This window comes from Aulostomus chinensis, chromosome 3 (genome assembly GCF_037954235.1).
Source record: "Aulostomus chinensis isolate RoL2024-O1b breed Wild chromosome 3, RoL_Achi_v1.0, whole genome shotgun sequence".
NCBI classification, from domain to species: domain Eukaryota; kingdom Metazoa; phylum Chordata; class Actinopteri; order Syngnathiformes; family Aulostomidae; genus Aulostomus; species Aulostomus chinensis.
Genome location: NC_141322.1, coordinates 14837723 through 14853349, shown reverse-complemented (window position 1 = coordinate 14853349; position 15627 = coordinate 14837723). Strand labels below are relative to the sequence as shown.

Genomic DNA, 15627 nt, shown 5'->3' with positions numbered 1-15627 from the left:
CATAATTGTGTTTTATCTGATCAACAACATCCCCACTTGTTAGCCTACAGGCCTGTTACTACGTGGGCCGAGGCAGCAGCCACATTAGCCACATGCACTTGTTATTATGGACTTACTGATTAACCAATAAAGCTCAACCAGCTTGTAGTAATCAGGTCTGCACGCAAGAGCCAAAGAGTCAAAATGTGAAGCATGCAAATGATGTGGAGACCTGAGGCGTCTGTTTGGGGTCGACAGTGGCTCGAACACTTGTACCACAATCTTTTCACTGTTATGCAAAAGTAGCTGCAGGCTTTACCGCTACAAAATCAGTATTCAACAGCAAGCGATACTTCGCCCGTGACGAAATAACAACTTATGACATGCAACACACAACCCTGATAAAGAGCTATAAATCAAATAATCTACGAACCCAAACAGCCAGTCTTCCTACTGTATATCTGCTGCTCTCTTTGTTCCCGCTTCTGCTCAACCCCGTTAGTTTGAAGCAAGAGACTCGCGCACACACACATCTCCGACAGAGAGAGAGAGAGAGAGAGAGAGAGAGAGAGAGAGAGAGAGAGAGAGAGAGACGTCTCCACGTTGTGTCTGGTGAAGAAGAAGCAGAAGCGCTTCAAATCAGCCCGCCAGACTCGGAGCTGCAGGAGGTTCAGGTCGTCATCGCCATCACCAGAAACTAAACTGGAGCACGCACGTGACAAAGTCGCGCACCGGCGCTTGTTTTTGTAGTGAAAATCTCATTTTATTTATCCAGTTGCCGTCGTGGCACATTAAAGGGCAAACAAACAAAGGAGCATAGCCGGCAGACAAACCAGCAGACATCTCTGTCTTTGCCTTGCGTACATGTCTGCATAGCGCTGCCAGCTGTGCCCAGTACTTTGACTGTCAGGCGGACGGCGATTGTGCCATGATGTCCTTCACTCCAACGAACACGCAGCCTGCTGTGACCGTAGAGCCGCATTGCCGCATTGCGCAACGCCGAGAGATGGGGGCGAACACACAGTAGGACATGCCTCACTGACGACACCTGCGTGTTTCCCAGCTGTAGCTGCATCAGAACATATATTTGCACGCGGGATTTGCATACATTGACAACTAAAGCCTCTGAGCTGATTAAAAAGAACAGACAATTGCCCTCTAACACCTTGCAGTGAGTTGGAATTTTACCCTCAGAGCAGCAACATACAGGTCTGACAGAATCATCCAGCAGGCAGACACTCACAGCTTGGCCTCAACACATCCAACATCCAGGAAAGGTGAAGGTTTGAAGGTTTCACTGAACTGGTTTAAAAAAAGAGCCCCTCTGAATTTACATGTAGGAAGAGGGGGGTTGAGGAAAAACACTTGCTCCTGCTGGTAGAGGCAGCAGTACATCACTCAGCAGTGACCCCATACCTGTCAATATAGGAGGCTGGAAACACAACATCTCTCAACTCACACAAGTGGCCATTAACAGGGTTCACATTTTCACCAAACACATTTCCATGTTTTTTTCCACACATGTGAAGAACATTTTCATGATCATTTATTCACCAAAAACTTTACATGAGAATTCCCCTAAATAATTGACCAACATATATTTCACTAAAATGATTGACAAGCTACATGGTTTTGATACAAAATACAAAACATAAACCAAATCACTTGCTCATGTTCAGTTATTCATGGGGCAAATGTCCCTGACTTTTCTAAAATTTTCTGTCTTTATTTACTTAAAAAAAAACCTGGATATTGCTAGTTTCCAATTCCAGGGCTTGTTCAGGTTTTTCATGACTGAAGCCTACATATAAAATGAAAATAATGGATTATATAACATTTACTGATTATTTTCTTATTGAGGATCTTATCAAACACCATGTAAATAAACTGCAGCACACACACACACACACACACACACACACACACACACACACACACACTCACAGGTTTATGGAGAACACATTCCCTGGGCCACTTGAAATACCTGTGCCCAAACCCAATTCCATTTTTTTTTTTCTAAAAATGATGTCTTAACACCCACACTGCTTTTTAAATGTGTCTTATCTGGCTGTACAAGTACACACATGCACACACTAACTCTTCCGCTGCTGTAGTGGTCGTTCACAGTGAAGCAAATTGTGTGCAAATCTAATTTCGTGTCAAGCTTTACACTGTTGTGATATTTTCTGAAAATGTAACTGCGCATCACTTTGTGGTTGAAGCACACAAGGAAACGCTCTCACCGTCCAATGACAGCCAGTCATGTTGAGAGGATGGGAGGGCAGGAAGGTCACGTGCTTTGTATTCAAACACCACCGAGGAAGAGATGACCTCACCACCCATGGCGACCTGCAGCATGACGAGGCCTGTGTCATGGGCTGGAAACAATCATGACGGGAAGAGTAAGTAGATTATCTGGAGACAGTTCTCAGATCAGGGCGGCATGTTGATGACTATTATTGTATAGTGCAGTTTTTCAGTAAACATTTGATTGAGATTATTTAATGAAGCCAGATGTGACTCATGCATCACAGTACCATCCCAAACAGCATTTCTAAGAGAGCGTGTGCCTATCATGTTTCTGTTCTCTTCCCTACTCACCGTTCACAGTTTCTTTCCTAATGTGCTTATCTCCTTGAATACAAGCGCCTGTATCTCTCACTACACTGCACCCACACTGTCAGACTTTTCCTCTGGAGACATTTTTTTGTGAAAATGCGTACTTAAGGGATTACTGAGGTGAAGGTTAGAAACAGAACCATGAGTATCAGTAATGATCATGTCCGCTGTGTCACTCGTCTAGATATAAAGTGAAAGCGTGTTGTGAGTGTGTGTTTACCTGGGCAATAGCAGCGCAGCACACCTGGCTGGATGAGGGCAGCAGGGACACTGATATGGTCAAAGAGACAGCTATACTCGCTGCTCGACTCCAACCAAGGACCAGTGATGAGCACCTTTACTCCTCCCTGCAGCGCAAACACAACCCTTAGACTATCGCTTCATAGCCCCTGCTCTTCATCTACACAAGCGGCTCCCAAACTTTTATTAGCCCTGTGCCCCCTTGAACACTGTACTCTGCTGTGTACTCCCTCTTTCTCCACAGGAAGCCAGCTCTCATATGTTACAACAAAGAAGTATAACAAACAGAAATTAGGCCTTTTATATGAAAACTTGCCACTATTAACAGTTTTTTTTATTCAGCCTCTTGAACCATTTCATATTTCATCAGACAACAACTGACATGATTCAGATAAGTTCAGGTGTTGTCACCAGCTGCACTGGCACAATCGCTGGTTACGCCACCACAGCTAATGTTAATGCCACCTCCGAGAGTGTGTTCAGCTGCTGTATTGCGTCCACTGACAGTTTCTACTACTGACATGGGTGAAGTCGTACCAGGCCTTCACAGAATGCGGGTGGGAAAAATGTAAATACAGGTTTATCTTTGCCTGAGGATTTTGAGTGCAGACTACAGATTTTCTTTTGGTGTACCACCTGATGTAACTGTGCATAGCCCTGGGGGAACGCATACCCCAGTTTGAGTATCATGGATCGACAAGAAGCTGGGACTGAGAATGCTGCGAGTTTCAACAGTTTACAAAGAAATATGATACTCTTTGAGAGAATGAGCATGATGAAAACTGCAGTGCTCTGTTTCCACACTTTGGTCTGAAGATTTGCAGTCTGCATTTATATCTCAAATTCCTACCACAGAGGTGAAACTTATGACTATAAAATAAAAGAACAGAGCCAAACTAAAAGATAGACACCATTCTCTCCTCTATGTCATCATTAGGTACCTGGATCCACAGAGACCAGTTGACAGCTAGTTAGCTGACGGCAATGAATGGTAATGGCTTGGCAGGCTAACATACCTCCATCTTACCTGCTCAGCTTTCAAAACCTGTGGTTCCTTCTTACTCAGACAAATAAGGGCCAGGATCTTAGTTTGTCCAGCCATGATTAGAAACAGATTCCTGGTCAGGAAAGCAGTTCCAACTATGTATCTGATTATAACATTACAATATCATGCAATTTTAAATTGTTATAAAAAATACAGTTCAATTAATGCAGGCAAAGGCAAGAGAGTATTTTATGTCTTTTGATGGAGGTACGCTACACAGCCAACCCACAACAATTTGCTGTGCTAAGCCAACTAGCAAGCAGACAGTCTCTGTGGATCTCAACTCCTTAATGCAATCACAGAGGAGACAACAGTGTCAATTTTCTTGTTTGCCTCTGGGGAGGATGGACAATAAGCATATTTCTCAAAATGTTGCTGCGTTCTTTTAACTTCATGACAAAACTGTGGTGCTTCAGGGGAAATAGTTGCTCAATAAAGAACACATGTTAATGCTGCTCACATAAGCAGCATTAACATGTGTTCTTTCTAATGAAGGTAGGCAGTTTGGTGGTATTTTCTTTTTTGAATTTCTAGTATTATTTTTTCTAATGATTGTACTATCAGCTTGGGAGTCTTCTTCAAAAAACTCAGCTCTGTGGAAGAACCAGTATGATGTAACACTGATGATATTAGAATACTAGAAAGTTGCAGCGACTCATTAGCTAACCTTTGATGTTGCAAATTGTTCCTTTGACAATTTTGACCTTAAACTGTGGCAACAAAGTTTGGCAAGCGCTATTATGAAAATAACAGAAAGTGGTTAGAGGCAATGCAACATTTCATCATAATTCAACGACCTTAGTGCTGTCTGAGATATTACATGTGCTACATGGGCGAATTAATGAGGCCACCCAGGGGAATCAGTGTAATATTGAAATTTCATTAAAATCCAATCAGCTGAGTTTGAGATATTCTGACTTGTTAATGATCACAGTCAGGCTGGTGGTCTCTGTGCAAATTGTGCTGTGCATGATTCCAGGGTTTAACTTCAGTACAGCCACCGTCAATCATGTGTCAGAGGCACTGATTGTATTGCAGGGAACAATCATGAATAAATAATGAATGATAATCATGGTGGGTTTACTAACCTCTGGATAAGACCACTCTGGGGAGTAGTCTGTCACACCAAACAGCCTCCCAGTCTCCTGCAGCAGTCCCAGAGCTCCCTGCTCCACCTCCGAACCCTGCAGGTGGCCTGCCCCTGTGCCCTGCTCCTCTCCTGCTGCACCCTCCTGGGGCATCAGGACACCAGTGACAGCTGCCCCCACCCCACCTCCAGACCCCTCCACTGAGATGAAATCATTGATAAGATCAGAGAACTGGCTTCCAAATGAAGCTTCGAAGCCTTCCAAGCTGATGGCTGCTCCTGTCCCAGCCGCTGTAGCTGACACCCCCCCACCTTGCTGAGGAAGAGGAGAACTGTAGAGTGCCCCTTCAATACTTGCACCAGTGGCTATTGACTGAGGACTGGCCCCAACTGAACTGCTGGCCCCTGACAAGCTTACACCATTACATAGAATTTCATTTTCCCCACCCCCTCCTGCTCCAGCACCTCCTCCCCCTTCTTCCCCCCCTCCATTGTCATCTGTAGTTTGAAGGTAATGCTCAGTGTCCACACTTCCAAAGGCTTTATGAGCATCTTCAGACTTGAGCAGTAACTCTCCTCCACTCTCAGAAGCTTTGTCTAAGGCCCCGACGTCCCGATGTATCCTGCTGCCAGATTGGTCAACACTAGTATCCTGGGGTGTCATAGGAAAAGCCCCCACTGCTGTTCCTTGTCCATTCCTACCACACATTGCCTGCTGATCTGGGCTGGCTTGGTGGAAGTGTGCATGCGGGTCTCCATTGGTGACAGGAGAGTCTGTTGGCACAGAGGGCAGGCCAATGTAAGCCTGGGGCTCACCTGATTCCTGCGGCACCTCAGTACCATTGGTCTGCAGCTGGGAGGGCTGGCTTGTCTGTGGGGAGGCCTGGAGGAAGAGGTTTTGAGAAGTGTGGTGTGCAGGCTGGGCCAGACTTGGCACACAGGCGGATGACATGACAGCACTGAAGTCCATCTGCTCCAGGGTGGTGCTGGGGCTGAGGCCGGTCCCCTCTCCAACATAGCTACTCTGTGCGGCCAGTGGCTGTTCCAGGGGTGCAGATTCTGTCTTGATGTTGTTGACGAGGGCTGGGTTGTAGACAAATCCGTTGGAGGAACAATGGAGTCCTCCATCATCACCATTACATCCCTCAGTCTTCCCTCCACCTCCTCCATATGTCTGGCCCTGCTTGGGATTGTTGAGGAAGCAGTCGGGGTCAAAGGTCATGGTGGTCTCAGGAAGGCTGACTGCTCCGCTAGAGTCAAGAGAGCTGGACAGAACCAATTCTCCCTCCCCTAAGCCAACTCCACCAGGAAATGAAGCAAACCTCTGGTTTTCTGGGGCAACAGCCAGCAGGATGCCAGCAGTGGTGCTGTCATGGGTTGAAGCCAGCAGGTGGGTGTGGCCAGCAGAATAAACTGAATCCCCCGTCAGTGTGGTGACCTCAGACATAAACACAGCTGTGCTCTGTGACAAGCCAGCTCCAATGGCAAGTGCGGGGCTATCAGCCATGTCGCTGGTGATTGACAATGGGGAGCTTTGTGTGGTGTCAGGGACCTCCACCTGGTTGGTGGAGGTAGACGAGGACACCTCCATGCTGCTCTGAGGCAGCAGAGAGGGTTTAGTAATCCGGCCATTCCTCCTGTCTCCTCCACCTGCTCTGCTCCTGCGCCCCCCAGGACTGGGTTCTGTCTGGCCCTCAGACACATCACTGTTCTGGACCTCTGTGCCGTCTACTTCCTCAGCTCTCTGACCTGCTATGCCGGTCCCCACTGCAGCTCCACCTCCTGCTACTGCACCCGACTCCTGCTTGGATGAGATGATGCGTTGCTTGACACTGGAGCATTTTTGATGGAGGCTGCTTCCAGCACCTGACAGAGAAGACAAAACACATTTAACAGCAGTGAAGACAAAACATCCAGCCTCTCTTTCCTTTCATAAGCTCAGATCAATCAGCAGTGATACTATATTACCTCATATACATTTGCCAGTGTGTGATGGCGCCCTCCAGTGTTTGGAATGCAGACTAAAGCTGAGGTCATGAAGACTGCCATGGAATCTTTGAGTGTAAGAATTTCAATTCTAACATCGGAAAGTATTATTCCCTTTCTCTAAATTAGACATCTTCATTTACATAGCTGGGATTTAGTTGACTCATCTTAGAGTGACAATACAAATATACATACTATGTTGAGTCACCCCACAAAAGCCACCGATGGATCAAGTAAGTAAGTGCCAGGGAGAGAAAAGCTGAAAGCCAGCTTTGTGTGAGCAAATTAGGGCAGGTAGAGCAGCGAGGGGGAATATGATTCATTGGGCAGAGTGAGAAGTGAGATACTATTTAAATCAACAAGCCACGTAGATTTAGGCAGCTGTCCTTTTTTGGCCTTCCAAACCAGGACCAAATGGGTGAGATTAGGTAATTTTGTATGTGTGTTGGTGTGTGTACTGGAGTCATCTCCTCTTTCTGATGCTTGTTTATGAATAATACATGCTAGATATTTCGGGCACCTCTATCTTCTTTTCCTCTATCCCTCCCTTGTTCTTCGGTACAGTGTATAACTGCCTGTAGGTGGCAGCATGGTGCTGACTGTCGCAGTCATCCAAAACACAATAAAAATCTTTAAAAAGTCTGTCTGAATGGTGTGAATAGACTGACTGTCTTTTCTTTAGGTGTCTGTTCAAAGACAATGTGTCTTTAAATTCCTCTAATGTATAATGTGGTGGTATCTACACACTCATGTTGACAAAAGGATCAAAATGTTATTCAAATAAAACCAGCTGTCAGCAATTTGACTTACGTTATGGCTTATTTTATGTTTGTATTTCACTTTCAGCAACACATTAATAGGTTGTTTGTGCTGAATTAAATAATAAAACTGCTCTGGGAGATTTCTACAGCTTAAAAGCAGGCTAGAGGATCAGTATATTTTAGCTTTATTACCCTGGTTCGCCTCAAAATTATTTTGAGGCTTGGCTTGGCTTGGTTTGGTCATTTTCTTTTAAATCATATCATGATGAGTGCTATTGTCACTGACCCAAGATGACTCAGTCTCTGTATTCTCCGGTTTAGGGAAAGAGTGAGGGCTGAAACATGAGAGCTTAAGAGTAGGAGGGAGGAGAGTGTTGGAAGTGATGGAAAAGCAAACGCACACATAGGTTTTAGTTGTCCAATGAGCTCCTCCTTGCTCCACTTGGCCCACTCCTTCCTGTCTGTGTTGATGGAGCAGAGAACTGGACCACATGGCTTCCCGCTGTCGTCCACCGCCGGAACATTCAGATAGTGCACCAATACAATGTCTGGGTTCTACAACACACAAACAGAAATATGCACACCCATGATGTTAGCTGGCCTAATTTCGAGATAAAGTCATGTTCTTACCACATAGGGTAGGATGACAATAAAATGATAAAGTCTATTTCCAGAAGGAGGGCAAGTGGGGAAAAAAGCAGGAGAGTACGTGGAGGTCAGGGAGGAGGTCGGACATAGCGTGTCAGACAAGATTCTTTCACCTGCCTATAAAAGATTTAACAGCTCAAGCCCACTCATCACTCTCTGTAACCCTGCAGAGGCAGTGGAAGTGTCCAGTGTTAGTGTGTGTGTGTGTGTGTGTGTGTGCGCGTGTGTGTATGTGCGTGCGTGTGAGTGTGGTGTACATAGAGACTGAGAGAAGAAAAACAGATGGAGAGAGCAGGTCACTGTAGGTCTCACGATACTATAGGCCACCAGCAGACTTCTGGAATTCATATCCTATGAATGTTTCAACAAGTGTGTGTGTGTGTGTGTGTGTGTGTGTGTGTGTGTGTGTGTGTGTGTGTGTGTGTGCACGCGCACGTATTTGTACGTATATGTGCGTTTGAGAACGGGAGTGAGAGAGAGAGAGAGGGAGAGAGAGAGCGAGAGAGAGGCTCCTCCTGATGAAAGATTCAGTAGATAGACTCAGGTGAGGGGGAGGACCTGCTGAGGTAGAACAGTTTTCTCTCTAAAAGAAGATGGCACAGTGGGCTGCTACAGCACGACACCATGCAATGCAACAGCACCCGCAGACTCATTTATGATCATATTCTCTGATGTGTTTTGATATCTGCGCAAAGAGCAGAAAATGGCACATTACAGACCAAGCAAGTAGAAGTTCCCTTCATAATTTTAGACTCCAAGAGTCAGACTAGTCAAGCATGCTGAAAATGAAAATATATTGGGTAAGGGCATATTCAATTTACGGCCCGTAGCTGGAATTTCCTTGTAAATTTCATGTGACAAATTATGCAGGAAATGTTGGCAAAGAATGCATAAATGTGTTTGCACTTCTGAATGTTAAATGAGCATCGCTGGGTTCAATATTTTCATTGAAACAAACACAGAGACACAGAGACAATACAGGAAGTAGGGATGAAAGACAGTGAATTTTTAGCTGAGATCCAATATGCTGATATTTTATAGCTTATATGGCCAATAGCTGATATTCACAGATGCAGATATTATACGTATAAAACAAATTTAATTGATATTTACATTTAGTAGATCCTGAAAAACAAATAAAAACATTGCGAATTAGAAAAAGTAAAATTTGGTCTTTTTCCAAAACATTTAGAAAAGACTTTAAATCATATTGCTTCCTCATCATTGATGATGACTAAAGAAAAAGAGCCTTGAGCATAGACAGGTCTGGCCCAGGTTGGATTATTGGGCCGATACCAATATAGTAAAGATTACCAATATCCGCCAATACCAGTGATTTCCTGACATTATCTTGCATCCAAAATGTCTTTAAAATTCATCAAGCAACCCTCTGGAGATGAAGGGGCCATTTCACAGAAATTTTCAGATCCTAACTTAACTGTAATGTATTAATAGTAAGTGCGGCACAGTGGTGCAGTGGTTAGCACTGCAAGAAGGTTCCAGATTCTAGCCCCGGCTCGGGCACGGGGTCTTGTATGTTCTCCTGCTCCTGTGTGGGTTCTCTCTGGTACTCCAGCTTCCTCCCACAGTCCAAAGACATCAAGAGAGGCCGAGGCTGATTGATACTCTAAATTGACTGTAGGTGTGACTGTGAGTGTGAATGGTTGTCTGTCTCTATGTGTTGGCCCTGAGACGGACTGGTGACCTGTCCAGTGTGAACCCCGCCTCTCGCCCAAAAGCTGCTGGGATAGGCTCCAGCTACCCCTTGGCCCTTAACAGGATAAGTGTTAGAAAATGGATGGATGGTATTAACTGTAAGACCAGATTTAGGAGCACAAGCTTACTACTAAGCCCCCAAACTTTACACACTCTTCACTTTAAAATAATGTCACTTTTTCATACTTCATGCTAACTTTTTCATTTATGTGGCTGTTCATGTATTATTTTTACAAAACCAACAAAGTGTCAACAGGCAGATGTTATTGCTTGAGAAGCTTATTACACACCCTTACAATGTGCTCCGGTAACAGATAATAAATAAGCTACCAGCAGCCTTGAGCCGACTCTAACTCCAAGATAAGAAAGGATTCCTAAAGTTGAGGTTTTTCTTCTGTATTTAACAATACAATAACAACAAAAACATCCTACCTCAACTTAAGTCTTAAAATTGTAAGTGTCTATATCACAGTTCTAGGTGATCGTCTACTTCATGGCCATAGATTGAGAAGCGTGCCTACCCTATTGCTGCTCCCTCTGGACTGTCATATGAGCAGTAGAGAGAGTCTAACACCTCTATAAAAACATCATGCTTTCATACACAGGGGACACCTATGGATGTGTGTGTAAGTGTATGTGTGAGTATGTTATGTGTAGCTGCGAGGTGTTTTCTTGGAGAGGACCACATACAGAGTAGTTCCCGAGTCCATGACGCTCACTCCAAGCATTGAGACTCAGGCTTAGATAGCACACTGTGCTGTATGTTAACACAACACCAGACATAAAGGAGGACAGATTCTTGGTTTATTCTAGCGATTTAACTGTGTATGTGCATGTATGTCAATTACTTCAAATAATCAATTGCATGTATGGATGGACGTCATCTCTCTGCAAAACAAATCTACTCTACAGGTATAAATAAAGTTAATCTGAAACTGAACCTGACTTCACCCCAACCAGTTGATTTTGGTGACTTCAGTGTAGCCTGTATCCATAGAGGAGAATGTTTGTTGATGGTTTATGTCATACGAGGTACAATGCAGTGTTTCTAAACCACTGGACCTGAGTACAATCTGGTGGACCACAAAATGTCTTCAAATTTAAGCAATTTCTTTTGTTGGGAAAATTATTTTTATTTATAAAAATCTGTTGTTATTTATAATTACAATGAGAGTCTATAGACTAATGTGTGGTGGAGTGTGGTTTGACACACGCAATGAGGTGATGAAACCTCCCAGACTAAACTGTCATCTTGAGACAATACATGCAACTTATTACATATCACATAGGTTGTTAGCTTAGATTCTAAAAGTCCAAATCTATTTTTTTTCTAAATTTAAAATAAATAAATTCATAAAGTCAAGATCTAATTTTTGTTTTTAATGGACCCCTGCCTGATACAACTATATTATTAATGTGGAGCTTGAAATAGAAAATGACGAGAACTCCAGGTATAACAGATAAAAGAAGACACGTAAAACATGCGAAAGGATTATTTCTCCATGGCTATAAACTTACTCGGTAAAACTGTTGAGATCTAGTTTGGTTTGTAAGTGTGTGATAAAAGGAAAGGCTGGGAAGGGGGGTGGGCTTACCTGCAGCAGCCAATAGCATCTACGGTGGAAGGTGGGGATGATGGAGGAGTGGACGTAGCAGCCATACAGACACTAGAGAGAGGAAAGGAAAGGAAAGGAGAGGACATTTTTTGGGGGGTGGGGGCATGAGAAAAGAAAATGGAGGAAGCAAGACAAAAAAGTGAATAAGGAGTAGAGGAGGAGAGAACAGGAGAGGAGTTATACCCACTTAGGTTATATTGAATGAGGTGCTAAAACTAAAAAGCAAGCATGCTGGATGCCTACTTTCCTAATGTATCCACTAAAACATCATTAGCAATCACAGCACAAGAGACGGTCAGATGTGCTGCACAGTGTCGGTGGCTTACGGAGGCTGCAAGAGAGACCAGTAACTGTGGAAGGGGGGTGGGTGGGTGGAAAGGGTGGGGGTGGGGTCAAGGTGTTGGTTTGTTTTTTTTGAGGATGACTCATAAATGGATGATTGCAGACGCTGAAATACAAAGTTGCACAATGTAGCAAGTGTCCACAATGGTTTGTGTCTTGAGAAATACTGAATGTTTTTGGAAATATAACAAGAATGGTCCCAATGCACTATTTTTCAGCTTAACAAAGTGTGACAAAAAATGTCTTTTTGATATTCTGCTTGAGATTTGATATCCAACCCCAAGAAGTTTGTAGTGTTTAACAAAGGGCTGATACAATGATTGAAAGGTTATCTGTGACATTTTTCACTAACATGCAAGCACACACACACACACACACACACACACACACACACACACACACACACACACACACACAAATAGAATGATTTCGTTCAAAACTCGATTACAAGAACATAAATACTCAGCAATCAGGATGCATATCATCAAAATTAAAACTCTCTTCTGTTTTGTTTCATACACACTATTTTCTCTCCGTTTTGCCTCTTCTCAGAAGTAGCCCGCCCTCTATCTAAAGTGTGTTTTGCCAAAGGCAGAGTGCATTTCCATATATTTCCATTCGATATGAGGAGGCTCTCCATCCAGGGTTATGTTTTTCTCCTCTGCTTCCTGCCTCTCCCTGTCCTCCTCCTCTCCCACTGCTCATCCCAATGCTCTGCCAACCCCGTCCCCCCTGCTCTACACATGGCTTGCTTGAGGGGTCCAGGGAAGAGGTGACACAAACAATTACAGAGCAACTACCAAGGAGAGAAACACTTGTCTTAGTATGTGTGTGTTTGTGTGTTCACGCACGGCAGCAGAAAAATGCATGTCAGATGAAAGTTAATGTGAGTGTGGGGTTGTAAATAATAGAGGTGCAGATGGGAATAGTTGATCTCAATTATTCCCTTTGCCTGTGTCTCTTTCGCCTGTCTCCTGCTCACATTTACCACTCAACTATTGAGCCTTCAATAAACACCCATGTGCTACCTCGCTGTCTCTTCTTTTGATTTCCATTCTACCTCACTCTTTCTGCTTCTGACACATGCATGCTCACTCCTCTCACCTCTTTGTATATTCCTGCTGAATAATCAATTTTTGAGCTGGCTGATGTGACTCAAACACACACACGCACACACACAAAAACACACACTCACGCACAGACGCTGCCTTGAGACTGGATCGATACCCCTCTCTGTTCTGCTGAAGGAGGCATTGACATCATTCCTGGCCTCAGGCCAAACACACTCTTATCCTTCAGAAAGAGAGAGAGAGACAGAGAGAGAGAGAGGAAGGGAGATGGGGACAGGCGCAGGGAGGGAGAGAAAGAGAGGGGGGCACCACGCACTCTCAGGTAGTATGTGTGTTTGTGTGTGTTCGGTTGTGTTACATGTATGTGTCAACCAGGAGTGAAGGAGAGTAAGACGGGGAATGGATTGGCAGTGAACCCATACTCAGCACAAAACAAGATCATTGACTTGTTCCTTCATCTCATCCTCTCACCTCAACTCCCTGGACTTTGAGCTTCATATGATCCTCTCGGGTGGTTTTCCCATCTTTCCTTTTCTTCCAGCAGTAGCCATCTTTCCTGTACTTCACCTTCTTACGGTTGTAGAGGATCATAGAGCCATTTTGAGGCCTGTTGGAGGACACAATGAAGAGTCAGATCAGCAGACGTGCAATGTTACATTGGTTTGACTGAACAGAATGAGTGTTCAATGGAAACTAGCCAGTGTTATTGGTACCGTCTATCAAAATGAAATTAATTGGCTTTATGCGCACGCACGCGCACGCACACACACACACACACACACACACACACAATACAAAGTTTCTTTCACCCTCCTACATGTTTATATTTTAGTAGGGTCATTTATCAGCACAGCATGAACACTGACCTCTGAGCACTCATTCTATACACACCTGGTGAGTTGAACATGCACACACACACAAACACACACTCACTCTCCAGGAGCTGCACATGTAGGAAGACAGAGACACTATAGTGGTGTTAGGGATTGCAGGACCTACTGCTATGTGTTCTTTGGGCTCAATGTCAAACCTGTCGCTCAGCAATCAATCATTACTCTTTTAAACATTAAGGACAGGTGTGTGTGTGTGTTTGTGTGTGTGGAGGTCTGCATGTGTGTGTCTAGGTGGAGGAAAAATGCTTCTTTGGCTTATCTCATGACAACAGAAAGAGAGCAGGCTGTTAACAATCAATAAACTAACAGATACTCACAAGTGCTCTCTCTCCCCCCTCACAGTCATGTGCATGTGCGCGCACACACACACACACACACACACACACACACACACACACACACACACACACACACACACACTTTCTCTCTCTTTCTTTCTCTCTCTCCTTTCCCTGCCCTCATCTTCACAACCAACCTCCAGTCTTTATCCCTCTTATCATACTATCTCTTCATTTTCTCTTTCCTGCTTCTTCAGTCCCTTCAGTCTCTTCTCCGTTCCACTCACTCTCATCTTCTCATGTCATCTATCCCTGTTTCTCCTCTCCTCTCCTCTCCTCTCCTACTCAGTTTGATGTAGACACGTCTATATGGACTGGGATGATTGCAATTTACTCAAGAACACTGTGTGTAGTGAAATTGAATTTACTTTGAGCTGATTTTCTTTGACACCTTAAATCTGTTCTGTTTTGGGGTGCGCCCGCCAGCTTCTTAGCCGAGTGGAGACCCCCACCCTCCGATCAAAGCCGAGTTTAGTCTCTGTCTCAAGCTGCGTGAGTCATCTCAGAGCTGCTGATTCTAATTATGTTATGGAGAAGATGGATGAGATCAGATGTGTGCCTGTGTGCAAGAGTATGTATGTGTGTGTGTGTGTGTGTGTGTGTGTGTGTGTGTGTGTGTGTGTGTGTGTGTGTGTGTATGCGTGGGTGGGAAGTACGTACATGTTGTGCGTGCGCGCGTGCAGGTGCGTGCACGCGGATGATGCCCGTGCAAACTCTCCGATTCAAGCAGACATAAATGCTATTGATTGTAACTGGTCTGTGATGTGTGGGATATAAAAAGCTTTTCCACCGTTCCACAGTGTAGCCGAGCGAAAACAGAGAAGGCAAGGGGAGGAGAGTGGGGGAAAAAAAGAAAGATGGCAAGATAAAGAGACGGAGTGGGCGAGCGAGTGCGTCCGGTAAAGGGAGGAGAGAAGGAGGAGTAGATGAGGAAAGTGGGGGTGGGGGGGGGGGTAACAGTCACTACTTTGAACTGATGAGGTATTTCAGCACAGGGAGAAATGAAGGTCAGTGATTGTTATCTTAATATTGCCCCTACAACTGTTCCCAGACATGCGCAGTATATGAATACAAACACAGGCACCACCATACATTCATACACATAAATGTCACTGGCTCCGTTAGCTGAGCTCCTTTCCATCTGATGGGATTAGGTGTAATCTGTTCTAATCGGGCCTCGTGTCATGTGTAAATGGGATTATATCTAACTGCTGCTCAATAACACCAATACGACTGCTGCTGCTGCTGCTGTTGCTGCTGGGAGGCTCAAGCTATATGGCAGCACAA

At 44.5% G+C, this 15627-nt stretch overlaps 1 protein-coding gene across 3 annotated transcripts in view; it reads right to left on the bottom strand.

Moving 5' to 3' along the window:
- Positions 1–15627, bottom strand: part of LOC147267808 (calmodulin-binding transcription activator 1-like) — a 58705-nt gene that overhangs the window by 11712 nt on the left and 31366 nt on the right. For 2 of the 3 annotated variants that reach the window (XM_086198877.1, XM_086198876.1), the window contains exons 5-10: positions 13581–13716; positions 11677–11748; positions 8119–8272; positions 4972–6836; positions 2819–2945; positions 2223–2357 (exon numbers count right to left, since the gene is read on the bottom strand). In XM_086198877.1, coding sequence (XP_086055003.1) covers positions 2223–2357; positions 2819–2945; positions 4972–6836; positions 8119–8272; positions 11677–11748; positions 13581–13716 — 2489 coding nt within the window. The remainder of the gene's footprint in view (positions 1–2222; positions 2358–2818; positions 2946–4971; positions 6837–8118; positions 8273–11676; positions 11749–13580; positions 13717–15627) is intronic. The other variant, XM_086198878.1, reaches the window with a different exon arrangement.